Source organism: Cavenderia fasciculata, assembly GCF_000203815.1.
Source record: "Cavenderia fasciculata unplaced genomic scaffold Scf_Dfasci-F-a-25c12.r2-5, whole genome shotgun sequence".
Classification (NCBI taxonomy): Eukaryota; Evosea; class Eumycetozoa; order Acytosteliales; family Cavenderiaceae; genus Cavenderia; species Cavenderia fasciculata.
The window spans coordinates 3,094,436-3,110,409 of record NW_004457729.1 but is presented as its reverse complement, the minus strand read 5'-3'; the positions used below and the strand labels follow the sequence as shown (position 1 = coordinate 3,110,409).

At 35.9% G+C, this 15,974-nt stretch overlaps 5 protein-coding genes across 5 annotated transcripts; 1 reads left to right on the top strand and 4 right to left on the bottom strand.

Annotated features, from left to right (window-relative positions):
• Positions 1-759: 759 nt before the first annotated feature.
• Positions 760-3,319, top strand: DFA_01583 (MPN/PAD-1 domain-containing protein; the record flags this gene model as incomplete). Its single annotated transcript, XM_004359490.1, has 5 exons — positions 760-953; positions 1,040-2,516; positions 2,587-2,840; positions 2,924-3,045; positions 3,270-3,319. The coding sequence occupies 5 exons, from the start codon at positions 760-762 to the stop codon at positions 3,317-3,319; spliced, it is 2,097 nt and encodes a 698-aa protein (XP_004359547.1).
• A 95-nt stretch (positions 3,320-3,414) lies between these two features.
• Positions 3,415-5,875, bottom strand: DFA_01582 (uncharacterized protein; the record flags this gene model as incomplete). Its single annotated transcript, XM_004359489.1, has 2 exons — positions 3,415-5,482; positions 5,595-5,875. 2 exons carry the CDS (start codon positions 5,873-5,875, stop codon positions 3,415-3,417), a joined length of 2,349 nt encoding a protein of 782 aa, XP_004359546.1.
• Positions 5,876-6,708: 833 nt separating this feature from the next.
• On the bottom strand, positions 6,709-10,515 carry DFA_01581 (uncharacterized protein; the record flags this gene model as incomplete). The annotated part of the gene is made up of 10 exons (XM_004359488.1): positions 6,709-7,334; positions 7,405-7,978; positions 8,060-8,383; positions 8,669-8,805; positions 8,895-9,209; positions 9,291-9,435; positions 9,512-9,688; positions 9,759-9,950; positions 10,030-10,311; positions 10,414-10,515. The coding sequence occupies 10 exons, from the start codon at positions 10,513-10,515 to the stop codon at positions 6,709-6,711; spliced, it is 2,874 nt and encodes a 957-aa protein (XP_004359545.1).
• Positions 10,516-11,191: 676 nt separating this feature from the next.
• DFA_01580 (uncharacterized protein) lies at positions 11,192-14,036 on the bottom strand (the record flags this gene model as incomplete). Its single annotated transcript, XM_004359487.1, has 2 exons — positions 11,192-13,905; positions 13,985-14,036. The coding sequence occupies 2 exons, from the start codon at positions 14,034-14,036 to the stop codon at positions 11,192-11,194; spliced, it is 2,766 nt and encodes a 921-aa protein (XP_004359544.1).
• Positions 14,037-14,354: 318 nt separating this feature from the next.
• DFA_01579 (CMP/dCMP deaminase) lies at positions 14,355-15,917 on the bottom strand (the record flags this gene model as incomplete). Its single annotated transcript, XM_004359486.1, has 3 exons — positions 14,355-15,089; positions 15,178-15,267; positions 15,912-15,917. The coding sequence occupies 3 exons, from the start codon at positions 15,915-15,917 to the stop codon at positions 14,355-14,357; spliced, it is 831 nt and encodes a 276-aa protein (XP_004359543.1).
• Between the last annotated feature and the right edge of the window lie 57 nt (positions 15,918-15,974).

The window sequence follows — 15,974 nt, the reverse complement described above, 5'->3', positions numbered from 1 at the left end:
CTAATCAACAAATATATCTTATATTTATCATCCATCATCATCATCAATATCCAACAATCGAATAATAATAATAACAAATAGGAATTGGTTTTAAACCTATCACCAATTCAAACAAACTTGTAAATCAAATCATCAACCATATGACAACATCAACAACATTACAAGACTAGCTAGTTATAAGTTAACTTTTAAAATCATCAATTTTAATAATAATAAAAGTTATCAACCATCATCATCATGTATGTTGTTTAAATTAAACTAATTATCTAATCAAATCATTTCCTATCGAATGTGACTGAAACAAAAGATGGAGGAGTTTCCTGAAAAACAAAGGAATTCCTTATGACCCTCACTATTTATTTTGTATTATTATTGTCAATGTCTTTCTCTCTTGATCTTCAAAAACAAAAATAACACTCTTTGTTATAATATATTATTTATTTCTAAATGTAGAGATAAATTATAATTATAATTATTTCTTTCCCTATTATCCTCTTTATCAAAGAAAGTTGAATTTTTTTAATTTAATTTAAATTGGTCGAGTTCCGCAAAGATAAACTACACAATTCATTTAACCCTAACCCTATTATAGAATAGTTTTATTATTATTTATACTATACTATACTATAAGACACTATAAACATCTGTATTTATATAAAGAATAGCAGTAGTAGTAGTAGTATTGCAATACAGATAGGAAAACAACAATTGTGTTGTTAAAAGTAGAAGAGGAAAGAAGAAAGAGAAAGGTGAAAAAGAATGGAACAACCAATATATTTAGCAAGCAGTATTGAAAAGCTTGTGTCAGAGCATGTACAGAATGTAGAAGTTGATAAAGCATACAAATTCTTTCATTATCTGCAGACTCTAAACAATCTGACTCGAATATCATCTACCTACAAGTCCGAAGGTGATATGGAGAAGGCTTATGTTTACTTGTTAAGATTTTGTGTGTATGTATAAATATTGGACAAAGAGAGAGAGAGTCAATTTGTACGGGCACGGCCATACTAAACAATTACATTTTCAACAATAATAGATTAACATTGGAGAAATTACCTAAACATCCTGAATATAATGACCCAAAGTTTATGAAATCTCGGGATGCTTTGAAAAGAGAGGCTGCTTCAAAGATTGATGAATTGGAGAATATGAAAGAGAGACTTGTTCAAAGATACATACAGACAAGTGATGAAAGGGTGGCAAAGGAGATGCAAAGAAAACAAAAGGAAAGAGAGGACCAAGAAAGAAAAGCCAAACTACTTGAAGATAAGAAAGAGCACGATAGAGCTGTTCAACAGGAAAAGCAAGATGAATTGGATCAAAGACGTTTGGAACGTGAACGAAAGAAATTAGAGGATGACAACCTCGAAGAAAGAGAATTCATTATGAAAAAGATGGACATTGAAAAGAAAATGAGACAATCTAGATTCGAACAACAAGCTGCTCTCTTGAGACAAGAAGCTAAAATGGAAGAAAAAAGAGCAAGAGAATTGGAACAACTAGAACAACAACAAGAGCAACAAAAACAGCAACAACAAGCTGCTTTGGTTCAAAATGAAAATGACAATTCATTTGTTTATTCTAGTAGTAATGTAACTGTTGAAAATGTTGATGCTGCTACACAACCAGTAATATCATTAAATAATGATGATTTCTCATTTTTGGAATCAAAGTCAAACAAGACATACGACACTACTTCACAACCACAAGATTCCTCATCATTTTTGGTCGATCCCTCATTTGCACCACCTCCATTACCCGCACCATCAGCTCCACATGTATCCACACCACCAGTATATTCTCCAACAAATACAGTAGCAGTCTCAACACCCAAACAACAAGAAGAGATTAGAATTGATCCAAATCATAAATTTGGATATCCCTCAATTGATAATATAACTATTTCCGAAATACCAAAACAACAACCTCCACCACCACAATATCATCAACAACAACAACAACCTCAATATAATAACCATGTAAACAATAGCAATAATAATAATAATGTATATTCAAATCAACAACAACAACAACAACCTCCACCACAATATTACCCAATACAACAAAACGTTCATTATCAAGTTCCAAATTATGCAACAAAATCACCACAATACAATATTAATAATAATAATAGATTACCGGCTACAATCATGTCACCACCAGTACTTGCTAATGGAATATATACTGCTCCACCTTCTGGAAAAGGACAACAATCATTTTTATCAGTGGCACAACAAAACCAAGTACAAAATGCTGCCAATCGTGCAACAAACTCGGCAACAGCCACCCTACCTTCTACTACTACAACGACAAATCAAAATCAACTTGCATCACCAGCAACAACTGCGGTTGCCAAGTTAAAGACCAATTTAGATTCTCCAGAAGCATCTAAAAAGTATAGTAAACTTAGACGAATCGTTATTTGTGGTGAAATATTTGGTGATTTTATGAAAATGGCTGATAACAATACAAGAAGACATATTGAAACTTGTGGTATTTTATCTGGTACATTGGTATGTAAATTATATTATATAGTGTGATAATTTAAATCACTAGAGATGTCTAATATATTTGTTTATTTAGAGTAATGAAGTATTCAGTGTAACAACATTAATTATTCCAAAACAAGAAGGTACCACTGATACATGTAATACTATTGAAGAACAAGAATTATTCGAGTATCAATTGGAAAATGATTTATTAACACTAGGATGGATTCATACTCATCCAACTCAAGACTGTTTCTTATCGGCTGTTGATGTTCACACTCATTGTTCCTATCAATTTTTATTACAAGAAGCCATTGCTGTTGTTATTAGTCCAATGGCAAATCCAAAGTATGTTTGTGTAAAAGGAATCAAAAAAAATATTTTAAATATTAACAATCATTTTTCTTTTTTCAAAGCTTTGGAATTTTTAGATTGACTGATCCACCTGGTATGGATACAGTAAAGAAATGTAAATTAAAATCCTTTCACCCACATCCACCCGTTGGAGGTGTTCCAATCTATACAAAGGTTGACCACGTCGATATTGTTTGGGGTAAAAAGAATTGCAAGGTTGTAGATTTTAGAAACACTAAATTAGCACCACCGAAATAAGATATATGGGAAAAAGTAAAACAATTCCTCTCCTCCTCTTTCTCAAAAAATAAATTTAAAACACACAATTCCCTTTTCTTTTTTTTTCCATCATTTGTTGGATGTATATTTTTTTCAAAAGTATTAATTAATTATCATGTGTTAATAAGGTTAATTTTATTTTAGTTATTACTTTTAGTAGGATTGGAAATAATTATCTCAAAGAGTTGTTATAAAAAAGACCAAACTTTTTGTGTTGTCCCAAAGTTGCCGCATTGTTGTTGTTGTTCATTATTGATTATTGATTAATAGATTATTTTGATTAAATTGATTATTGAGTAGGGGGTGGAGGAGATTGAGGAGTTTCCATATCAAGAATCTTTTGTTTATAGTTTTTGATTTTGAGTTTCTTTGGGTCCACTTCCATACGTTCAGCCAAGTATCTTGCCACGGTTTCATTTCCATAGTGACAAGCTAGTGATAGAGGTGTACGTCCTTTGTTATTCTTTTCAGTGAGTGATGCGTTGTATTTGAGGAGTAACTCTAGAACCTGGAAGTGGTTCCAAAAGACTGCCAAATGGAGGGGTGTGCTACCATTGACATTCTTTTGGTTAATGTCTATTTGACTCTTGAGCAAGAGTTCAATAATCTCGAGACGTGGCTCTTCGGTCGAGATGAGGATGTGGATGGGAGCGTAACCCTTGATTTCAGAGTTTGTACAGTCCAAATTGACATTGCGTCCGACGAGCAGACGAGTGACCGAGTCATTCTCATTGTAGCATGCAATGTGGATGGGCTTCCAACCACCGGGACGGCTCAGCTCGGGGTTGGCACCGCGGTCGAGGAGCAGCGTGACAAGGTCTTCTCGGCCACTCGAGCAGGCGTGGTAGAGTGGGGTGGTGCCCTGTGCGTCTTGTGCGTTGACGTTGGCGGCGTACTTGTCGAGGAGTGACACGGCCATACCAAAGTGACCCTCGGCACAAGCTGCATGCAGAGGTGTCCATCCGTCGAGATTAGTCTCGTTGACACTGGCACCCATCAGGATGAGCGAGTCGGCCGTCTCGAGGTTACCCTTGTACGACGCTGTGTAGAGCGGAGTCCATCCATCTGCACGTTGGTGGTCGACACGTGCTCCGCTTTGCGTCAACGACTCTATAATGGTGGGGAAGTTCTCTTCAGCAGCTACGTGAAGAGATGTCGCACCCTCTGCATTAGCAGCATTGGCATCGCTTCCCGCTTCAAGCAGCTTCTCGACCACCTTTCGTTGGCCACGCAATGTCGCATAATGGAGTGCTGTGTTACCCTTTTTGTTGGATGATTTTACATCGGCGCCGTGCTCCAACAACAAATCTACAATCTTTTCGCCGCCATTCAACGGGACCATCATGATTGGTGTGGACGAGTCCTTGTTGATTGCATTGACATCGCACTTTCCATACTTTACCAGCTTTTCAATAGTGGTAATGTCGCCGTTTAATAGTGCCAAATGTAGAGGTGTGTTTCCGTCCATGTCAGCTTCATCAACCTTTGCTCCGTGGTCAATCAACCAAACAACAGCTGCTGCTTGGCCAGCCGAGGCAGCCTCGTGCAATGGTGTACGACCATGCATAGACGTCTCGCCAATAGTATCTGGTCGCTTTTCCAACAGCTTTTGTGAGGAATCCAAATCACCGTCCTTTGATGCAAAGTGTAGTGGAGTCAAAGCCTGCTTTGATTCTTTGGATAGCTGTTCGTATTGATGTATCTTTTGGTCAGCCAGTGACAATTGTTGCATTTGTTGTTGGAGGTTGTTTGATGAGGATGGAGTAGTTGCATTGGATGGTGTTTTGGTTGGAGTTGGTGTAGCCGATGAATAAATAGGTGAAGATGTGGTTGGTTGAGAAATGCTAAAGTTGTTGTTGGTATTGGCGCCGTTATTAATAGATGGTGTTGTTGTTGTTGATGTTGTTGTTGTTGTTTGTGGTGGTTTTGACTGTACAGGTGAGGAAGAGACGGTAGAAGAGATGCTTCCACTACTACCTCCATTACTAAATATGCTGCTACTGCTGATTCCGCCTAGTTTGGTAGCATAAACGGACGATCTGGGACCTGGAGAGTTTGGATTAGAGGATGGAGATGGCTTTCCAGCAGCAGATTTGATAAAAGCATTGTCCCATTGAATGACTGGTAATGGCACTTCCTCATTGGCACCCTTGACCGATGGCGAAGAGGTGACCGACGAAGGGGTATCCAAATCTTCGACGGTTGGCCATTTGATTGGGAACCCTCTCGAGCATATCATCGCAGCCATTGTATTTAATGTACCAACAACCTTTTGAAAGTTCTTATTTTCACATAGATCCGTTGCTATAAAGATTTGATGATCATTTATACCTAATTTCTTTACTACTCCAATAAATCTAAATAAATTTAAATAAATATAAATAGACAAATATAAATAAAGATTGTTGTTAGAAACCAATTAATCAATCAATGATGATGCATCATTGTCAACATTTACTATACACTTACGAATTTATATTTTCTATTAATTTAAATGTTACACTATTACTCTTATTGTAACGTGGGATGATTCCAGGGAATATAGTGTTTGCCAATTTACACAACACCACTCCATCACGGAGTGCAGTGTGTAGATCGGAATCTAATTCCTCTTGAATGACAAGTTCTATCCATTTCTTGCATTCCATCTGTCTAAGCTGCATCTCATAGGTTTGGAAATCTGACATGGTAATCGTTACCGACCCCGATGAGATCTTCTTCCCACCACTTGGTCTAATTGGTCTGCTCATTCTATGTATGTGTGTGTGTGTGTTGTGTATCTATATGATGTATGTTGGATTGATTGATAGATGTATGTTGAGCACAATATTGTGATTGATTGATGTATGTTGTATCAGATGATCTTGTTTTTGCTTGTTTATGATTCTGATCTTTAAAGGCTTTCTAAATCTTGCTTGTTATGTACAAATATATGATGAAAGAAACGTAATATTACAAATATAGATAATTATTTACATAAAACGAAGAACAATAATAATAATAATAAGCTAAGGTAGAGGGGTCTCCTATGACTTTAGCAACAAAATTAATGATTAAAAACCAGTTTTCATCAAACACAACCACAGCCACCAACATCAGAGACATTGTTGTGTGAGTTCAAAAATCTCAGCATCAGGGATTAACTGAATAGATTGGGAGGGACAACATCGCCATTAATAAAACGGCGTTACCTTTGCATGAAGGTACCTATTACCGAGAGAGGTACCTCCATCAATTAAGTTAACTATTGGCCTCAATAAATTCAAGATATGACGAACAGACTTTATTCTTCTCTTCAAAAGATCAATTCATACAACATATCTTATTATAGTAATTAATTGTTTGTTTTGTGTATGGTTGTTCAATTTATTTCTAAAATGTGTATGTGTGAGTTGATGATATTTTAAATATTATGTTGTTATTGATGATTGATGATGATGATACTATCTTTTCTTTAGAATTGGTATGGTGTATTATTATTATTATATTTCGTCGTTTCTTCTTCTTCTTTCTCTTCTTCTTATTCATTCATGTAAATGATTAATTAATTAATTAAATTAATTACTTATTGTTTTTTTTGATTTTAATCAACCATTTCTTCATTTTCATTTGGTCTAACCATGCCTGGGATAGCCTTGGCACGATTGAGAGCAGCCTCTCTTTCGGCATTTCTTTCTTCAATGTAAAGCTCATTATTATCGGCTTGGAATTCCTTTAGAGTAATGAGGAAGTCTCTTACGGCCGATCTAAAGTCGGCAACACTAGCATTTGTCAAACCAAAGAGACGATGTGTCATCAATTCGATTTGATGTGGTGATACGTTTGGTGTGGCAGAGAGATACTTGGTGATGACAACCTTGAGATATTCAGTGTTGTTGGCAATGTTTGGATTGGTGGCTGGGTCATAGATAAGAGTTGACACTAATCCACTATCGACCACTGTAAACATCACCTTGATGACTTCACATTGTAATGGGAAACCACTCTTGTGGAATGAATCTGTGAGAATGTACAACACATCGGTCAGGAGCGATGCAATGTAGGTTGGATAAAATACATTGGATATCTCTTTTTGTTTGTTGATATTCTCCATCAACTCTTTGAGGATATTCAACCCAGTTTCACTAATATTTCTTTCAGTATGTTTAAATGCCCAAACAATACAATCAACCAATAGTTTAAATTGTTGAGCTGATAATGATTGGAATACTAAAATAAATAAAAAAATAGTAAGTATGATATTTTATATTATTCATTTGTTTCTTTTTATCTTGTTTACCATGAAAAGCATTTTGGTTGACTGAACGAATTAAAGTGAAAAAGTTAATACGATGATCAGGGAAATCTTCAAAGTTGGTTGTGATCATGTTGAGGGTGCATTCAAAGACTGATTCAAGGATTTTGGGGATATCTGGATGAATGAGTTGTTTGAGAGAGTTGACAATGGTCGATAGCAATGACAAGACTTCTGGCTCACGAGTCTCTGGAAGATTGGTTTGATAGTCTCCAAGAACAGCGTCTAAAAGTGGACCGATAAAGTTGTTGTAGATCAAACTCTTGTCTTCGGACTTTTCGATAAAGGTTTGCAGAAGCTTGAGTGTTTCCTTTTTGGCAGTCTTTAGGTTCTTGGTGAGTGTCGATCGTTCCTGTGGATGCTTGGTAAGATAGTCACTGTAGGCTCTATATACATTCAACATGTCAAGATAGACAAGTTTGATTTGGATCAAATAAAATGGCCCCAAACTAATGGCTGCCTTGTGATTTGTCTTTAACAAGTTTACATAACTCTTTACAACATCTAAATTTACGATATTTTCAACTCCAACTGATGCTCTACCCATTATTTGTTGCCACTAAAAATATAAAAATAAATAAATATAAATATTCTTAAAACTATTATTATTATTATTAATATTATTATTATTATTTCATACAGTTTGATTTGGGAGACTCATAAATAGAATTACAAAACGTTCACGATTTTCAGCATCGGTTGAACTACTGATCATGTATCCAACGGCTTCGTAGAAGGTTTGGATTTGATGAGGTTCGAGATCCGAGATGATGGTTGGAAGCTGCTCGAGAATTTCATTGATGAATGGATTGGTCTCGTCGGCTTGTTGGATAACGAATCTACGACGGGTGGCCTTGCTGATCTTGAGGAATGTGTCACAGGCCATATCTTGAACACCTGGATGCGACTCGTGCATAAACTCAAAGAGTTTCTTGACGACAGTCTTGAGGAACTTCCAATGGTCCTTGAGGAAACGGGGGTACTGGCCGACAATATACATAATGTCACTGGCAATGATTGCCTTGTTGTCCTTGCCCTTTTTGGCTTGCGTCAAGTCCAACAAATCTCTAATGACATTGACCAAGAATCTCTTTTCCTGGTCCTTGGTCTGTGACCCACTGATCGATCCAATGGCCCAACACAACGTGTTGATCTTGTTAAACGACCACTCTTGGTTCTTGACCAAACGATCCAATTTCTCGAGCATGATGCTTTGTGTGTTGTCGGGATCGAGGTTGGTCAAAAACACCAATGTCTCTCTCATCAACTCGTAAAGTGTCAATGAATCAGTGTCCCTTGTTTGTTCTCTGATTACATTTCCGTTTTCATCTTCTACAATAATAACTTCTTCTGGTTTTGCCATACGACTAATAAGAACATTTCGGACTAAATAAAAATAAATAAATAAATAAATAAATAAATAAATATTAGAATATACAAATAAATAATAATTATTATTTCTATTATTACTTTACCTTTTGATAAAATTGATTTATACAACATGATACGTGGAGGAGTAGTTTGAAGGGGAGCACCAAATCTAGTTGGTTCACTGTACAAGTTGGAAGCCAATGTATTCCAATAGTCCAAACAAATCTTGAATATTTCAATATCCTCGACATGTGAAATGGATACTAGAATCTCATGACCCAGAGTTAGGTATGGAATATTTAATGAACCTTCCATCGACTTTAAATTGTTTTTGAAAAACGATGTTAAAAATAGTGTAATACCTTGAATGAAATCTTGTTCATTTTGATCACCATTTTCATAATCTTCTGCTATTTTTGCTAAAAGAAAAATAATAATAATAATGTTAATATTCATTCATTTCAACATTACTATAGTGTATATAAATATTGATTACTTACAGATATCAGGTTTCAATGATATTTTTGCCAATACTTGATCGATAATATGAACAAAGATACCTTGATAATCTTGGGGTAATGAAATTGAAACAATTTCAGTCAAACATCGCAAAGATAGATTTCTAAACATTGGTTCTGGGAAAAACTATAAAAAATTACAAGTGATTAATAAGTAAAGGTTTAAACTTGTATAAATCTTGTACCTATTTTGTTTTACATACTTTTTGCAATAATAATTGAATTAAAAATGAAGGTTTGGCCTTATCCTTTTCAATAATGTAATGAAGAGGAATCCAACTAAGGAATTTTTGTAATGTCAATAATGTTTCCTTGATCAATTGAGGACGATGAGCCTTCTCCAAAATAAATTGACATAATTCATTAATTAAAGAAAATTCCTAAAATAATAATAATAAAAGATTATTAGTACCAAATGAATAATGATGACTATAATATTGTATATTTTACCTTTTCAAAACTATTCTTTAATTGTTGTATTTTGGCTTGAGTCATTTGTTCTTCACCAAAATTGAAAATCTCTTCGCTGAGTAGTCTAAGAATAACCATGTTATTTTCACACAAGGTTTCATTTGTTTTGCTACTATTTACAATCTCTGGAATAAATGATGACCAATGACTTGGCCATTCCTTTTTTAAAATCTAAAATAATAAATAATAATAAATATTTATTATTAATAATCTTTCAAACATTATTTAATTAAACTATTATATTACATACATGAACAAAAATTAAATTTAATTTGTTGAGAAAGACCTTTTCACGTTGGAAACTTTGTGGATCAGAAGATAGTTTGATGATCATGGAAACTACAAAGTTTTTAATACCTTCAGATTGTTCTCTTGGTAATGCTCTCCATTTGAATTTGATCAGTGACTCTAGAATGATCAAACCAAAGAACTTGGTCTCTGGGATCTTGGACTGCTCTAAAATGGCATCAACCTTCATCCATGCAGATGGATTCTCTTGGAATTGTCCAAGTACCGTTTGTGCTTTTTCTCTCTGTTTTTTTTTGATAAAGAGAAAGAGAGGAGAGATAATGTATTCATTAGCAAGTTAATATACCATTGAATGATATATATATTTGTATTAATATTGACTTACCTCTTGTTTAACGGTAGAAGTGTAAAGGGTTCTGACAACATTGTCTAAAAGATTAATATCAAATTGGTCTAAATTTAATATTTGCTCCATCATTACTGTCATTTGCTTTTGTTATTTGCAACGATGATGAATATGAATTAAATAAATAAGATTAAATAAATATATATATATATATATATAGTACTTGTTTGTTGTTTGTTAGTAAAGTAGTAGGTAAGTTGTTAGTCAAGTCAGAAGGTAAGGTCAGGTAAAGGTAAAGGTAGTTAACCCAAGTCAATCAAGTTTAATAAGTAAAGTAAAAGTAAAGTAAAGTAAATAGTAAAGTAAGGTTTTTTTGGTTTTAGTTTTGTTTTAAAAGGTAAAAGTAAAGTTTATAGTTTTGTTTTGTTTTGTTTTGTTTAAGTTTGGTTTATAGTCAAATAGTTTAGTTAAAAGTATAATATCTCTTTTCTATCTATCTATCTCTTTTCTTATCTGTATATATATATATAAAGAAATAATTTTATGCTACTAGTAATGGTTGTTGGTTTGATCAAAAAAATGAACTTGCATGCAAACATCCCTCTGCACTTTTTGTCAATGAGGGAGGGAAAAAATAAAAAATAATTTTTAGTGGTTTTATCTGTCTCTTCCTCGCACAGTTAACAACCCTAACCCTGAATGAATGCTATCAATAAAAAATATTTCTTTTTTAAATAATGATAACAATAATGATAATAATAATAATGAGTTGACTGTCAACATATTAAATATGTATTATGTATTTATTTTTGATTGATTATAAAGCAACATATGAAGAACTACTACTAACATTCCAATGACTATTGAAAAACCCTGTTGTAATGGTTGATCCTAACCCATTTTGGTTCCATTGGTTGCTTACGACGAGGTAGTCTGGAACAGTCTCACCCGATCTCATTGGTAGTGAGTGGATGGCGTTGTACAGGCCTTGGCTATCAATTGTGCCTGCAACTACTAATATTAATCCATTACCACATTCGTTTGGTGATAGGAATGTTATTCCAGTACCTGGTTGTGACCCGTCAAACGTGTCATCACCAATTGTGAATGTGTTGGTACTACTACCAAACGAGACGGTTAGCTGGGGCTCTAATTTTTGTGTGACTGCATTTTGACTCGGTGTTCCAACCAATATCAAGTTATAGTTGAATGATGAATCATTAGCGTTGCTGATATTACAACTTTGATGTTGATATTCAGCGTCTGATATAATGATTGGTGATCCTCTACCGTAGATATTGTAGTAATTGGCCATCCAAATGGATACTGATAGCATGTCACTCGATTGTTGGTCGTTGAGTGTTCCATAGACAATGACAAATGGTTTCTCTTGTAGAATTTGTTTGATTGGGCCGTAGGTGGATGCTGATCGCTCTGTCAGTGTCCAATCACTACCTGATTCAATTGACCACTGTTGTTGGAGTCCAGAATTCTTTCCAGTGTTGTGATAGTGCACTTCTGGCAAATACTCTGGTGTTTGTATAATGTTACCGTCGATCATTAGCTGACTTGGCATTTTTTGTGTGGGTCTGACCGGTGTTTGTACCAATCCAAATCGTTTCACATTTTGAGTGGTCAATGTCCATGTCAATGAACCGCCGTTTGTATTTGAACGAGACTGGACAAGCTTGATTCTAGCAACTCTCTCGGTATTGTGTTTTTGGAGTATTTGGATATTGGCACGTGACCCAGAGATACCGGGGTTCATGACTGTGATAGTGATGGTTTGTGGAATGTCGGGGAATGTTGGAGAGGTGGTTGAAGCGATGTAAAAGTCGTCCATGACAGGCGCGTCAAACATGCCTGTGAACCAGTGCGACATGCCTGGCACCTCGCTGATTTGCACTGCCGACAGGTTGCCGCTCAGCTCATTGACCATTCTCGCCATACGTCTCGAGTGCCATGGGGAGACGATCGTGTCGGCACCACCATACCGCGCGATAATAGGAATACCAACCATATTACTCGCGTGAATATCAGCGTCGGCATCGGCGATAGACGACATGAGCAACCCTCTAAGCGACGGGTCAAGGTGTGAAAAGGACGGACGTGTGTTGTAATAGACATAGTCTTGCAGCTTGGCAAACCCAGCTCCGCATGCACCGCCCAACGCCATGTCTCCATAGTGACCGAGCATTGTCCAGCACCCGTACGCTCCCATACTATGTCCGGTGAATAGAATGCGTGAGACGTCAATTGAGAGCGACTCTACAAGTGATGGTGGTACTCCAGGCATATGCTTTGCAAATTGGTAGAGTGATTGAAATGCATCTACTCGACTGGCAGTCTGCCAATCATATCCCCACGGACGTCTACCCGACGGGAATATAATCCATGTGTTGGCTAGTGCAGGATAGGCAGTATACCATCCCGGCGTGTCAATCACCGACACACCTGCACCGTGAGTAGCCAACATTGCAACACACGACTCTTGTCCACCAAAACAACCTCTCTCACTACCACTTGGAGGATAGGCAACAGCATACTGAACAGTCTCATCGAAATCGATAAATGTAAATGACCAAGGGTTGCCCCAAGTCGTACAATTAAATGATATCAATGTGCTCACCTCTCCATTGACAGTGATATTGAGTGATGCCGGACACTGTACATCACTCGTTTGATTGATTGTGAATGTAATACCATATTTTTGACCTGGCAGTATGTATACACCAGTCTTTGACGTGTACGCTATCGACGATGGAGTTACCAACTCGACCGATACACCTTCCACAGAGTTATCACCTGTTTGTAATGTAATCTCGTCTATAGTCTCTACACCAACATTCATCAATGTGATTGAACCATAGTATCCTCCCAACTTTCCATCCAATATTGAAGGCACCATATTCTCCTTTTCAACAATAATAAGTTGACTACTAGTTTGTTGTTGTTGTGTAATAGTACATGTGAATGATTGTTGTGGTGAAAGGTTCTGTCTAACCGAGCTTTGAACGCGAAGGATGAGTTGGTAAGTGTCTGGCTCTAGCTCAATCAACTGCTGTCCAACTCCATAGTTGAAGAAATCACCAATCAACTCGGTATATGTATTATTTGTTGTTGATCTGATATAGTACCTTATCAAACCTGTACAATCAAATAAATACAAGTTTGATGATGATGAAGATGATGAGGAGGATGAAGAGGGGACAGTAAACTCTCCAACAGCGTATGCATACCACATGTAAACACTCCAGCTTAGTGGAGTAGTGAATGAATCCCAATTGATTGTTGATGAAAAGTTGAGTGTCAGAGATGTCGAGCTAGCCGTCGTGATAGCATTATACGATTGCCAACCAACCACCCCATTTACACCCAACTCACATGGATACATGGTATTGTCACCAATAGGTATATCAAATATACCTCCATAGTATTCAAGTGTATCAACTCCTTCTTCTCTCTCTCCAATCGGAAACGGTCCGATCACTTGAAAGTTATTAGGTATCAAACTTGTTGTCGAACAATAAACTATAATACGTAAATTCTACTTTGTTAGTTTGATCAACACAACTATAATTCGTTGTTTCGATCATCCATCTATACATACCATTCAATGTTATAAATGATAACAATAAGAATAATGAAAATGATATAGTCATAATGACCTTTACATTTGATTGTTAAAATAGTATCAAACAAAGAAGAAAAAGACATCTATGCGACGATCATCTCTGACTCCTTCAAAGTCGCTCGATGCAAATCTGGTGAAAAAATATAAATAATGGGTCGGTATTGAGGTCTGATGACTTATTATTATTATTATTATAATGGATTATATTTATTTTAAATTAATTTACACTTTATAAAAAAGTATGTACAGGAAAATTGTTTGTTTGTTTGTTTGTTTTTATGTATATCAGGTTTTTTTTGTATTATATTATTAAATCGGCAAGTAAGTTAGATTACTTTAAGAATTTTCATGCAAAGATGACGATGGCTGCAAGGAAACTAATCAAAACAAATGACATTGTGTTGGCGTTGAAACTGGCAGCGTTTTCACATGGTGGACAGGTTGCGTTGTTTTCACATGGTGGACAAGTCGAGTTGGTGCCTGCGCAAGTATTGTTGTACCCAACAAAGTCAGCATTGCAATATGGGGTAGCTTTGAAGATAGAAGTGGTACTGTTACAGTAATTTCTAAACACTTTAGTGTCGGTGATATTGGAAAGGATACCTCCAATGATTTGGACTGGCTTCCAGGCGGTCTGATTATTGGCTTGTACCAATCCGAAGCCTTGACCGTTGACAACATTGCTGTCCAAAGCGATTTGGGTCATACAATTTTCGCAGTACAATGTTTTGATGCTAGAGCCATAGATTACCTTGTCAAAACCAGACCACATAATGGCGGCTTGACACATTGGACAACTCTCACCGGTAGTGTAGAGATAGGTTCCGCTCCACGAATTTCTTCCGGTTATAGTGGTACAATTCATGATGGCTTGGATCTCACCGTGATAGATCATTGACTTGCCACCTTGGTTGTAGCCATAGCAGATTTCCTCGTTGGTGACAGCATCGACAATGAGGGCTGAAAAGAAGGATTTGGCTCCAGTAGGACCGTTGAGGTAATAGTCAATGACCTTTTGCATGTTGCCTTCATGAAGGGCAAGTTCGGTAGCAGTGAGATTGTTTGCATAGTATACTGGTGACTAGAGTAGAAATAATTAAAATTAAAATTAATTTTTATGTGGTTAGTATTGGAATTATTAATACTTTTCAAGTTACTAGTATACTTACAACTTCATTTTTATATGGGGTATTTGAACAACCACTGACCAAGGTTGCACACAATACAGCAACAAGCGCGAATAATGCTAATTTCATTTTCTATTTAAATAAATGTATGTATGTGTATATATGTATAGAATTTGACGTCACAGTGTTTATATGTTGTGGGCGGATGCGAGCGTATGTGGTATTTAAATAATAATCTGTTTTCAAAAACAAACAAGAAGATGTTCTTTAAAAGTGATATGAGATATTTTAATTTATTTTCCGTTTGACCAACGTTTTTAGTGTATCTATTAATTTCAGATAAATGAGCCCTAATTAAACCGTACCAAGGTGGTGTTGAGACCGTCAGGAGAGGCTTTAAAGAGTCAGGGCGGGATGCCATAAATAGAGATCCAGAAAAAACAAATATTTAATTTTATTTTTTCATTGTTTTCGAAAAATGAAACGACCCCATTAATTGAAACGAGTATGTATCGGAATAGTTCGCCAGATCCAACCTTTGCAGGAATCCCTTTAACGTTCATTTCGTGCAAAGATAGCGTCTATAAAGACAACGGTATCAAACAAAGGGGTGGTGTGGATCAATCTCCTTCCTTCACTTATCCAACGTTTTTAACGGTTCAGATGGTGAAGTGGTTTGTTGTTGGGATTGTTTTCCATCTGCCCTGGGTACCAGATAATCAATTTAGTAGTACATATAGATATTTATACATATAGATATTTATAAATATATATACAATCATATTTTTAAACCGACGGGTATCAAGATTGAAGTAGTTAGATCATTTCTATTTGGTCAT